Source organism: Cibotium barometz, chromosome 11, assembly GCF_041138505.1.
Source record: "Cibotium barometz isolate CiBa-2024 chromosome 11, ASM4113850v1, whole genome shotgun sequence".
In the NCBI taxonomy this organism is placed as follows: Eukaryota; Viridiplantae; Streptophyta; class Polypodiopsida; order Cyatheales; family Cibotiaceae; genus Cibotium; species Cibotium barometz.
This window is the reverse complement of record NC_141056.1, coordinates 7,845,298-7,858,492: the sequence shown is the minus strand read 5'-3', so window position 1 is coordinate 7,858,492 and position 13,195 is coordinate 7,845,298. Positions and strand designations below refer to the sequence as shown.

Here is a 13,195-nt window from a genome sequence, read left to right as displayed (position 1 = left end):
ATGGAATCTTTTCTTGATTTTATGGCATTAGAAAAGTACACCTCTTTTAGAAGTTAGTGCCTTGCATTTTTAGGTTTCTAAAAGCTAGCATGGACCATGCTCAAGAGATTATTAAACAAACTCCTTTGGTACCTTCTAGATGTATGTTTTGTAGGATATAAAGGAGCCTGAGCATACTAGCACAACTCAAGTAAAAAGAAGTAAAACTTGAGGAGGTTAGAGTAGTGTAAAAGGCAAAGACATCAACTCAAATAAAAAGAAGTAAAACTTGAGAAGGTTAGAAAGGCAAAGAAATTTGTACTTCTATAGGAGGAAATTTTGATTTGAGATTGTGGAAACTCGATTCCTATAGGAGAAGATTTTGTTTTGAGAAATGTGAAGTACTTCTATAGGAGAAAAATTTGATTTGAGAATGTGAAGCTTGTGGAAGCTCAACCTCAAGCCTCATGCATATATACCAAACTCTGACACAAGCATGTGTTTTTACTAGGCTTTTGTACTTTGTTTTTCCTTTAATTGATGCTTGGACTATGCCATGCATTGTAACTGGTCTCATAGGTCATATCTGATTTCCACAAAGCGCGCTCTCTCTCTCTCTCACACACACACCACACACACACACACACACACACACTTGTGTGAGCATGCATACACAAAATGTTGTCAAAATAAAATTAATGACGATGTATAATAAGCATACGTTAGTGAAGAGATACATAGAGGCGTGCTATACAACGGAAAGAATGCCAAAGGTCATGTGGAAATTTTGTTGATGGCACAAGTATGCGACGAATCTTTACCAATATGTAAAATGAGTTTGTGTGTGTGTGTGTGTGTGTGTGTGTGTTGGCGGGTGGGGTGGAGAATTAAGATTATGTGTGTAAAGGGCCTAAGGACCTTGCACCCATGCTCATTCGATTGCCCCATCAACACCCGGTTTGTTTGTCTCTAAACAAACGAACATGCGATTCCTTTGGAAATTGGGTTGTGAACACCAAAATATTATATATATATTGTAGACGATTTTTTATTTTACAAAATAAATGCCCAACACTACACCCACCTGTGTGAGAGAGCAGAGGTCAACAACAGCAGCAGTTACAGCACGTTACTACAACAAACAGCCCCCCCCAAAAAACAAAAAAACAAAAACGGGAAAGTATTATTATTATGTATTTCTATTTTTTATAGAGAAAAACAAGAAATTGTCCCCAGCGGCTCTATTTGTCCTTCCTTTTTTCGACGCCATCCCTTACCTTCCTTCTTCGTTTCCTTTGCGTGCTTGGCAGGATCAGCTCTCTGTTCCCTCCCCCCCTCTCTCTCTCTCTCTCTCTCCCCCCCCCTCCTCCTACTAAATTCCTCTTCATCTTCAAGACTCTTTCCTCAGCTGCTGATTCCTCCTCATCCCAGACAAAGGTCGGTGACCATTTTTCCAAGATTTCAATGCGAGATCCTTTCCAGAATTTGTGTGTGTGTGTGTGTGTGTGTGTGTGTGGCAAATGGAGGACTCAGGAGCTTATTCAGTTGCTCTCAATGTGAACTTTCCGCGCAATTGAAGACTTTGTATTTTGCATTTAATGAAAGCTTTCCTCATGCATTGGGATCAGAGTTTTTTTCAGCTGGGTTTTTGTGCTAACTCGCTTCAAAGAAATCGTGGGTTTTGCATTAAATGAGAGTTTCAAAACTTGGGTTCTAACTTCTCTCTCATTTTTTCTGCTTTTTTTGTTTTTTAACCCCCCAAATTTTGAGGTGTGATGGATCATGCTAACACCCAAGATTTCCTCTTGAATTCCTCGTGTTTCTGTTAAGGTGATTTCTTGGCGATAAAAATCTTGATGTTTATTATACAAATCTCTTTTTGTCAGAGTGCTTTGCAATATTTAAGTGTGGTGGATCACGGTACACACAGTTTTTCTCTTGAAATCCTCATGTTTCTCTTAAGGTGTTTTCTTGGTGAATACAAATTGATTTGGTAATTAGAAATCTTGTCTTCTTTTAATGCACCGTTTTCTCTTTTAATGCACATTTAAATGACAACTGGTGTTTTAAATATTCATTGCAATTAGATTTGGTGATCAAAGTCTTGGTTCTCTTTTTGTGCAATTTCAATCTTTTTAAAGGAAAAGATCAGAAAAGGAAAGGAAAAAATAAAAGATGTTCCCTACTTGGGCTGCCTGCGCTTTTTGATCTCAGGTTTCATTGACCATACAGAAGAGAGCCTATTCTGCAAGAGCAAAAGCTTCCAACAAGCTTCACTGCTGCAATAGCATTTTGGGCTGCATACAAAAGGTTTTTCAGAGATGATCTCTAGATCATACACTAACTTGCTAGACTTGACTGCAAGCTACTCACTGGCTCTCTCCAGTGTGAGTAGAAGCCTGCCCAAAGTGATGACTGTAGCCGGTGCTCTCTCGGATTTCCATGAAAACAAGGATGCCACCGCAGTCCCTTCATGTGATACACCACACTCAACATCACAAGAAAGAATCATCATTGTCGCCCACATGTTGCCCCTGCAAGCAGAAAGGAGCCTCTCTGGCTCATGGTCCTTCACCTGGGATGATGACTCACTCCTCTTGCACATGAAGGATGGCCTGCCATTCCATGCACTGCCCACGTATGTTGGCTGCCTGAGTGTTGACATCGACTTGACCGAGCAGGAAGAAGTGGCCACCACATTGCTCGAGAGGTTCAACTGCATGCCTGTTTTTATCCCTCCGGACCTCAAACACAAGTACTTTGATGGCTTCTGCAAACAGCATCTCTGGCCCCTCTTCCACTACATGCTGCCCATCACCCCCAACCTGGGTGCCCGGTTTGACCGTGCCCTCTGGCAAGCCTATGTATCTGTCAATAAGATATTTGCTGACAAAGTCCAGGAAATCATCAACCCGGACGAAGATTTCGTATGGGTGCATGATTATCATCTCATGGCTCTCCCAACTTTTCTCAGAAAGCGGTTCTATAAGGTGAAGCTGGGCTTCTTTCTGCACACACCATTTCCTTCTTCAGAAATATACAAGACTCTCCCTGTCCGCGAGGAGATCCTAAGAGGTTTACTTAATGCAGATTTGATAGGTTTCCATACATTTGACTATGCTAGGCATTTCCTCTCTTGCTGCAGTAGGATGCTGGGCCTACAGTTCAAATCTCAAAGGGGCTACATTGGTCTGGAGTATTTTGGCAGGACGGTAGGCATCAAGATAATGCCAGTGGGCATTCACATGGGCCGTCTGACAGGCATTTTGAAGATGGTCGAGACACAGGCGAGGGCATGTGAACTGCAGGCAGAGTTCAAGGGCAAGGCAGTCATTCTGGGAGTGGATGATCTGGACATCTTCCAAGGCATCAGCTTAAAGCTTCTTGCTATGGAACAGCTCCTACGACAGCATCCTGAATGGAAAGGCAAGCTAGTGATGGTGCAGATTTTGAATCCTTCAAACAGTCATGAGACATCAGATGTAGAGGAAGAGATTTACAGCACAATGAAGAGAATCAATGAAGAATTTGGGTCGGAAGACTACACCCCTGTTGTGTGGATTGAGCGTCCGGTCTGTGTGTGTGAAAGGATTGCATACTACACCATTGCAGAGTGTTGTGTTGTCACGGCTGTCAGAGATGGATTGAATTTGATTCCTTATGAGTACACTGTGTGCAGACAGGGCCATGAAGGTGCCACGTCTTTATCTAAGGAAAGTGCCACTAAGCAGAGCGTGTTAGTGGTTTCAGAGTTCATTGGTTGCTCACCTTCACTCAGTGGAGCCATAAGGGTGAACCCTTGGAACATTGATAGCGTTGCAGAAGCCATGCACTCTGCACTCACTTTAGAAGGGTCTGAGAAAGAAATGAGGCATGAGAAACATTACAGGTATGTGAGCACCCATGATGTAGCATACTGGGTCAGGAGCTTCATGGGAGACTTGGAGAGGACATGCAGGGATCACACACAGCATCGTTGCTGGGGTATTGGGTTTGGATTTGGGTTCCGGATTGTTGCACTGGATCCTAGTTTCCGGAAGCTCTCAGTGGAGCATATAATGTCTGCCTACAAGAGAACAACCAACCGAGTTATCCTACTGGATTACGATGGCACCATGATGCCTTCCAACTCCATCGATAAAACCCCGAGTCCAGAGATCATCTCAGTTTTGAATGCCCTATGTCATGACCCAAATAATCTGGTCTTCATAGTGAGTGGAAGGGGCAGGCATGTTTTGAATGAATGGTTTCTTCCATGCAAGAAGTTGGGCATATCAGCAGAACATGGATACTTCAACAGGTGCAAAATAATTCAACTGTTGTTTAGGCATTGTCTTTGTCTGGCTATCCATGTGCTTATCATGTTATGTTTTATCTCACAGATGGCAGCAAGATGGGGACTGGGAAATTTCTGTTCGGGTCACTGACTTCAGCTGGAAACAAGTTGTCGAGCCTGTGCTAAAACGGTATGCTGAGAGCACAGATGGCTCTTATGTAGAAGCCAAAGAAAGTGCTGTGGTGTGGCATTATCAGGATGCTGACCCAGACTTTGGATCTTGGCAAGCAAAGGAGCTACATGACCACTTGGAAAACATCCTTGCCAACAAGCCTGTTGTGGTGAAAAGTGGCCATCACATAGTGGAGGTCAAGCCCCAGGTATATATAAATTTTGTGGCAATTTCCTGTTAATTCACACTCACACACACACACGCACGTGCACACACAGACAAATTTTAGTAAATTTGAATGTGTTCATGGCATGTTTTAAGAGGTGTGTTGTATGCAGGGTGTGAGCAAGGGCATTGTGGCTAAGGAGCTCTTGCTTTCAATGCTAAGTAAAGGAAACCCCCCCGAGTTTGTGCTTTGTGTTGGGGACGACAGGTCCGATGAAGATATGTTTGAAAGCATTTCCACAACCATGGCAGGCTCTCCGCAAACGCCCGTGGCGGAGGTCTTTGCATGCACAGTTGGCCAGAAACCTAGTAAAGCAAAGTATTACCTCGAGGACACAGTGGAAGTGGTCAAAATGCTGCAAGGTCTTTCTGAGTCTTCTGAACCTCAAGGCTTGAGTACTCAGATTCCCAACGGCACACCAACATTATCTGAGCATGTATGGGGATGATGTGCTACAGTGCTCTGGCAAGCGGCTGATGACCCTGAAGTGCAGGTTTGATCCTAAAATACTTGGAATGCAGCATAATTTTGTGTAATGAAGTACGTATTATGAAGTACCAAGCCTTAGTGGTGCTAATTGATGTTAATCCCACTTCTAATTGATGTTAATGATCAGTGGGTTCTGTCGCAGGTGCATACTGGTTCTCTCTAAACATGGCACTTATGTTTGTGTGGCTTTTGGTTTGAATCATTTGATGCCTCCTCTTCTATACTTTGGAACCAGTGGAAAAACAGGCATACATGTGGTATACAAGATCATTGGAAGGAATGGCGCAAAGTCTCTCTTCCCTTTGTAGCTGTATAATTGACATACTCCATTCAATCTGTGCTTTTTGTACAAGGCGTTCTAGTTGTTTTGCTTCATTATTTCAAGCTGTGATTTGCCATGGGTTTGCATGCACTCTTGGAAGTCCACATAGTCCAGGAAGCCATGCCACTTGAAGAAGATGCTAGGACGTGCCAAAATAGCTTTTGCATAATGAGTTAGAGACTGAGAATGCTAATCAAAACATATGGGATTATTATACATCCAAACAGACAGCATGAACAATATGATATATAGCTACTAAAAACACAGCTATAATCAGGCATACAGGGTAGGGTTCGGAAAAGATGGGTTCGCTTCATCCTGGAGCCTCTCATCTTGGGAAGAGAAGGAAAAATGAGGCCCCCTATTTTTCAAAAAATAGGAGTAATCGGATGAAATTATGAAGAAAATGCTTGTTCAAAAGTGCCTTTTCCTCTTCAACCGGTATTCATGTCATGTCCACTCAAAGATGTTTAGACTGATAGAGGGAGCAGATCACTTATCAAGGGCCTAATTACAAGTGGAGAGAATAATTCAATTGTTGTGAGCAGCATCTAGCAAAAGATCCTAGGGCCTAGTTACAAAGATCCTAGATGTTGCTTACCTATCCTAGGGCCTAATTATAAGTGGAGAGAAAATAATTCAACTATTGTCAGCAGCATCTAGCAAAAGATCCTAGGGACTAATTACAAGTTGATCAAGGGCCTAACTACAAAGATCCTAGACGCTGCTCACAAAAGTCGTGAGTTGCAACTCTCTTCATAAGCTCTAGGTAATTTGATGGCGGGAAGGTGCGTTCTATTGGTTGTTTTTGTTGGAGGTGTAAATTTTGCATGGGTGATGGGAGTGCAAGATGGAAAAAGGGATGTCAAGTAATCCCACATTCAAACGCAATGTGGAAGATGAAAGGGCTTATTTAGTCCAAAGGGATCGATCCTTCCTATTTTTGACTCCCCAAAGCTTTTCTTTTTGTGGAAGATTGGAGAGTTGGTTAGGCAAAGTGGAAATTGTCTCAGCGTGCCAGTGCCTTCGAGTCTAGTGGCAATGTATGCCACACCAACTTACCTTGCTTTTCTTGCAAATAGACCCACTATGTAACAAGAGCGTTGTTATTACAAATGTTATTTGCTCTCTTTTTTTACCTTATACATCGCTTCCACCATCCTCCTTTTTGTGTATGTTGTTCACTTGCATTTTACCTCTTCCACATCCTTACTACAATTAGAGAAGGTAATGGAGTGCTTTGCTATGCTTTAGCACACAATCATTGTCAACAAGGAGCTCTCTTTTTAATTTTTAATTTTTAAAATCAAGATAAATTCCTTGTCCCTTGTCTACGGCTCCTTTGTTGGCACAAGCTTTAAAGCTACAAATTAGAGTGATAAGATACCAAGATATGTCCTTGTATTGCATTTTCAAGTGCTCCCTTACCATGTTGGATATCAATGCTTTTCACCTGCATATTGTCTTGTCTAGGCATCGGTGCGACTAGCTTATGTTTGTACGACTCCCATTATGTTGAGTAGCCATGGTTGAGCAACCCGAGCACCCGACATTCTTGTATTCACGTAAGATGTTGGAATAAGAGGCCATATGGTTTAGAGATGGCTTAGATTAGATTTGCTATATTGCCAAATACGCTACATGCTAAAGTGGACCGGCTACATGTTATAGTGGACTGGCACACTGCCAAATATGCTACATGCTATAGTGGACCGATTATTATTCCATAATAGTCTACACATGGAGTAGGTAAACTTTACTCTTGGACACCATGTCTTGACATTACAGCCTAAACGTGTGCCAAGATGAGCATGGATGGCTATGGGAGGATAGGCCGAATCTACATCACAACCAATGGCACCGAGTATAATTGTAGACCTGCACAATCATGTCATTGTCGGCGTACATCTATAGGCCTATATAGATACAAATGTATGCAGCCTAAACATGTGCCAAGATGAGCATGGATGGCCATGGGAGGATGGGCCAAGTCTACGTCACAACTGATGGCTGGCAAGTATAATTGCTTGCAGACTCGTGTAATCATGTCATGGTCGGCATGCATATACATGCCTATAGAGATACTCGGTTAGTCCCTTCTCCACACAATATATCAGTCATCATTGTGAGTTTACTCCCTACTAGCTTCTACTGGCATACAACCTCTGACTTGACAGTTCTTCAAATCAACCATTTGAAGCTCCCCTTCATAAGAGCACATGCGTTTGGGGCTTTACCATCTGTCATATCACTATTGAAGTAATACATTATTCTTTTGTGTCTCTGTTATTAGTGAAATTTGTGATTTTTTGTGATATGAAAGATCCTAGTTTGTTCTCTTGTATACACTACATGTCGTATCCTCTTACATACCATTCCATGTTGCACTAATCTGTGAGTTTACATATTCATCATTGTGAGTTTACTCCTCCTCCCTACTAGCTTCTACTAGTATGCAACCTCTGACTTAACAGTTCTTCAGATCAACCATTCGAAGCTCCCCTTCATAGGAGCACATGCGTTTGGGGCTTTACCATCTATCATATCACTATTGAAGTAATACGTTATTCTTTTGTCTCTCTGTTATTAGTGAAATTTGTGTTTTTTTGTGATATGAAAGATCCTACTTCTTGTGAGTCTTCTCTTGTATAGACTACATGTCACATCCTCTTACATACCATTCCATGTTACACTAATCTGCATTTAGTGCATTCTTCATGAGACTACATTTCAAACCAAAATTGCCATTCTCTAATAGTTTTAGCATGAATTTCTGGGCCCTCTCTATAATGCACATGCTATCAAGTACAAACAAGGATGACAACATCTTTACCCCATCCAAAGGGATGGCCTCATGTTGCTTGCACATCACTTGCATCATCTAGTCTCATCATCATGGCATGATGGGGGCGATTTCTCATGTATTCTCTTGATGTAAGCATGTATGTCAAAGGAAGGATGAGCATCCTACAAATATAACCAAGTTTGCAAAGCTCCATGAGCACCTCAAGAGCCTTGATCTAAGAAGAATGAGCATCATGCGTACACAAAGCGTTGAATTGTGCCCACAATAGAACGAAGTTTGTACAGATTCATGAATACCTCAAGAGCCTTGACTTAAGAAGAATGATTTTGGGAAACAATGACCTTCAAACTTTGCTTAAATTCCTCAAATCATTATGAACCAAGAGCTAGTTTAGAAATACCATGTTAAGCTATGATTGGTGTTGAGCATGCTATATAAGTAGCCATTTTTAGGGATCCTTTTAGCCGTTTGGTCAAAGTAGGTTACACCAATGCCTCAATTTATAGGTTTTACATCCACAAGATGCCAAGCATCTAATCCCACTAATTTCTCCTTGACTTGTGCCACCTCCCCTACATCTGGAGGCACCTTTTTCTAGAATCTTTCCACACCCCTATATTCACTCATGCTACCCTTGATTCTCTCATCAGTAGATTCCTCTCACCTTTTCACTGCTACCCACTTAATTACAGACTCCCTTTTACAGTCTCTTGCTAAGGGCTTGTTTCCAGACACACCCATTCACTTGCATATTTCAACACTTTTGGTGTCGTGTGTTGGGTTGTGGTACTGGTGATAGTTTCCTCCTCACGGTGGTGTGCGTTGGACGAGGCTATAAAGGCAAGTTCTCCCGGACACATCAGCGTCGTCTATAAACAAGTGGCTGCAAATGTAACGTACCATTGAAGTTTTACATGGCCGTGAGGTGGACAAGATCCCTAGCATTAGAGATTCCATAATCTATTTAGAGATGGGTGAGGGAGTCTGTCCATGGTTGGGAAATCGCTTCTTATTTCCAGGTGCTCCCACTTAGCTATGTGGTGGCACATATCTATATGCCGATGGGAGGATGTTGCACCATTGCTAGATCCCCTCATACTTTGCAAAGCAAGTATATGCAGAGTTTATGTTGGTATTGGAGTACCACACTCGTCCTACCGATGGTGCAGGAAGGGGTCACTTGGGTATGCAAGGCCGTGACCTCCCCCACCCCTTAATCCCTTTGAGTTGTTGAAGCAAACCTAACCTTTGTGCCACTTTTGAGTGTTGAGGCTCTTGGATCAAATGTTTGGGTCGATGTGCGTCTATAGGCACCAAACCCTATCTTTTGACCTAAAAGCTATCCTTTCTACACTTGGAATCTAATATTTGTAGAGATCGAAAACCTTCATGATACCACTACGGGTTTTCTATAAGTACAAAAGTATTTTACAAGTACTAATTATTAAGTTACTCAGGTAAAGATGTATGGCAGTATATCCTAGATTGTGAGCAACAAGAAGCTGGACAAGAATAGCTTCCAAGCATGAAAGTTCACAACGATGATAACCAATTTCCTTATGGGAAAAGGATATTGGGAGTTCATCACAGGTGATAAAAAGAAGCCAGAGATTGTTGAACGAAATCCCACCCCATAGCAAGTGCAAGCATATAAAAACATGGCATGAAAAGGCCATAAAGGTGCTATATTGGTTGTCTCTCAGTGTGGCAGACTCTATGATTTTGCATATAGAGGAAGCACAAATGTCTAAGGAGGCTCAAGAGACCTTAATGAAGATGTACATCATAAACACTTAAGCTGAAAAGATACAGCTAAATCCGGGGTTGCATAATGTGACCACAGGAAAGCTGAGTATAAATGATTACTTGGTGAAGGTTAAAGGGCTTTTAGATGCCCTTGCTTCTATTGGATCACCAAATAGATGATGATGATATGGTATGAGTGACCTTGAATGATCTTGGCAAGGAATACAATTAGTTTCAGACCTCTATTGGAGTTGGAGAAGAGAACTTTCTTGATTTTTAAGAGCCAATTTCTCTCCGCATCCATGAGAGAAGATGAATATTGGAGGAGGTTCATCCTATGGAAAGTCACATGATTAGGCCTTCTACTGAGATAGCAACCATGCATTTCACATGATGGGATAGGTGGATATTAACATATAGCACAAGCACATTAGTCATGTGAATATATAACAATTGAAGTCTATGCAGGCCCGAAATATTACTGTAGATTTACTGAAGTTTAAGGTTGATGATATGCATAGCATATGCCAGCTTTGTAAAAGCAGGCCAAACATGCTTTCCCACATGAAAATCAAGTCATTTCAAGGCCATTGGATGTTATACATTTTGATGTATGGGAAGAACCGACAAAGAGTGTAATAATTACAAGTTAGAGGTACTATGTTTACATTCATTGATGATCACACTAGGAAAGTGTGGGTTTGCTTCTTCATGAAGAACAAGACCCCCACTGCAGCAATCACGGTATACCACCTGAACAAAAGTTTACAAGCATAAAACTAGATGTGTCTCACTTAAAAGTGTTTGGATGTATTTCATATATGTATATTCCTAATGAAGTGAGAACCAAGTTGAATCCAAAGGCAAAGAAATGCATCTTCATTGGTTATGCTTTGGAGCACAAAGATTATAGATGTTGTAACCTACCACTCATGAGATGCGAGTAAGTAGAGATGATATCTTTGATGCAAGTAAGCAAAGATGTTATCTCATGCGTGGAAGGGTTATAGATGCTATAACCCAACCACTCATGAGATTTGAGTAAGCATAGATGTTATCTTTGATGAGCTAAGTAGTTGGTATACACTAGTGGTAGAGTTATAGATGCTATAGAGGGAACATAGATGCCTCATATCTCATGTTACTAGTACCACACACAAAGGGAAAGAAAAGGTAGATCAACCTTTTATGCTTGATTTGTCAATAGATTGCTCTTATGTGTATGGGGACTTTATTGGCTCCTAGCACTAGAGACTTTATGATGATACCCGACAGTGATCTAGGAATAAACAATTCTCCTTGGGGGGGTGAAAGAATGAAAGAATATATATACTATTGGCAAAAGCATGTATTATACTTTTAGTATATTCTAGGGTGAAAATAAAACAACTTTTCATGTAAGGTGGAAGCGTGTGAATGTTCTTTCCCAAAAATTCATGTTCCATCAATGTCTTTTCCCAAAAATCCATGTTCTATCCATCCCTATTAGTTTTAAGGTTTTATCATACTTTGTATTAGTCTGTGCTTTCCCCGTATCCCTCCAACTTTCTGAATTTTGAACTTTATGCAATTTTCTCTCTAGCCTAGCATTTTTGGAGTCTAGAGAATTTTCGTCTACAGATAAAATGTGCTTTGCATACTTTGTGCTCTCTACCTAGAGGGAGTTGCCCAACTATGTCCTATAGCTTCAACTTTGCTACCAGACGCTCCAAACAAGTTGGTTCTCTCTCTCTCTCTCTCTCTCTCTCTCTCTCTCTCTCTCTCTCTCTCACGCACTGGCTTGTTTGAATGCACAACCAAATAGGTGCTGCAGTATGTCGACCCCCAAGAAATCTTATTGGTATGCAAAAAAAGTCTGCATCAAAGTTCTTGAAGGGAAAAGCTTATGTTCATTCCATCTTGATAAATCCCACAAGCAATGAACTCAATTGGAACTTCTTTCTTTGAGCTAAAGCTAATATATATCCAAAAATGAAGCAGTGGTGGATCATCAGACCCATGGGCCTACTTAGATAAGCTTAGCAGATGTGCGGCTATCACATCAACAGTTTAAAAGGTTGCTGGAAGGAGGAGTTCATGCATCTGTATGCTAGGATCTACCACTCAACAATAATGTTGAGTAATGAAGTGGGCACAATACTCGCCCGTGCCTTTGTTGATGTATACAAGCATGGGATAGAGGTAGACTGGGATGACTTACCGAGTAGAGATTCAAGGGCAGTCAGCCAAGATAGTTCATATGTGAAAGAAGAGCAGGATGTTACCCCCAATGTAGGCCAGTGGGAAAAAAGTTGTTTCAAACTGCTGCATCTGGTGAGAAGCAACAGATGATCATGTCCTTTTGGAAGCAGCAGCCTAAGAGTAGAAATGTAGCATGAAGATAGAGCTTGAGGCTGCAAAAACTATAGAGTTGGATGTAGGGAAGAAAGTGGCCTCATTAACAAAGCTCAAGTGCCACAAGAGTAGCAACGCAACTAGAATTGATGAAGGACTTGGTTGACTTTGAGGCAGAATTAAAAACGAACAATGGTAGCCTAGACTAAGCTATGCGCATTGAAGAGGAGATAGCTGACACAATCACATGATCTATGTCAAAATTTGGACCAAACAATCCAAGGCCTCACATAGTGTGGCCTATGAGAGTGATGGTTCCTGCACACCAACCAAACATCTTACTTCTATGACAAACGTTGTTGTCAAGATAGATAGGCAAGAATTTGAATGTGTCTTTAACATTTTTATTGTGTGTAATATATGTCCTAAGTTGATAGAAGATTACGTGTGTAATGTATGACAAGTGCATGTTATGTGGGCTTGGCTTTTCTAGGGAGACATTGGATGTGCTTTGCCACTTTATGTCTCCACATGTACCAAATGCTTTGTGCAGGAGTGCAATTTTCATAGAGCCTTCAATGTTGTGATCCATTTTGTGAAGAAAACCACATATCAGAAACATGGGTCGTTGCCTTGAAGTTCAATAAAGGTGAGCACTTGCAATTTTCTTTTTCTAAGAAGTTACTTGTACTACGTACCACAGTGCTAAATAGTACCACAATGTGCTGAATAGTACTATGGTATTATTATGTACCATTGTATAATACTATTAGTACTATTGAGTAGCATTGTCTAGTACTCAAATGGATATATAGTACTAAAATAGATGGTACTATCTATTTTAG

General features: G+C 41.2%; 1 protein-coding gene across 2 annotated transcripts; it reads left to right on the top strand.

Moving 5' to 3' along the window:
* The first annotated feature begins 1,226 nt into the window (after positions 1–1,226).
* Positions 1,227–5,494, top strand: LOC147633709 (putative alpha,alpha-trehalose-phosphate synthase [UDP-forming] 7). 2 transcript variants are annotated; one of them, XM_086804724.1, is made up of 5 exons: positions 1,227–1,416; positions 2,194–4,279; positions 4,362–4,635; positions 4,766–5,146; positions 5,285–5,494. In XM_086804724.1, exons 2-4 carry the CDS (start codon positions 2,301–2,303, stop codon positions 5,099–5,101), a joined length of 2,589 nt encoding a protein of 862 aa, XP_086660850.1. In that variant the 5' UTR covers positions 1,227–1,416; positions 2,194–2,300; the 3' UTR covers positions 5,102–5,146; positions 5,285–5,494. The 2 variants fall into 2 exon arrangements, with proteins under 2 accessions (XP_086660850.1, XP_086660848.1); XM_086804722.1 differs by having other exon boundaries at positions 1,232–1,416; positions 5,270–5,494.
* Positions 5,495–13,195: the final 7,701 nt, after the last annotated feature.

Excerpts from the sequence above, each read along its gene's own strand:
- LOC147633709 (XM_086804724.1), top strand. The coding sequence starts at position 2,301 with ATGATCTCTAGATCATACACTAACTTGCTAGACTTGACTGCAAGCTAC. Across the intron at positions 4,280-4,361 it reads GAACATGGATACTTCAACAG|ATGGCAGCAAGATGGGGACT; the intron begins GTGCAAAATAAT and ends TTTATCTCACAG. Across the intron at positions 4,636-4,765 it reads TAGTGGAGGTCAAGCCCCAG|GGTGTGAGCAAGGGCATTGT; the intron begins GTATATATAAAT and ends TGTTGTATGCAG.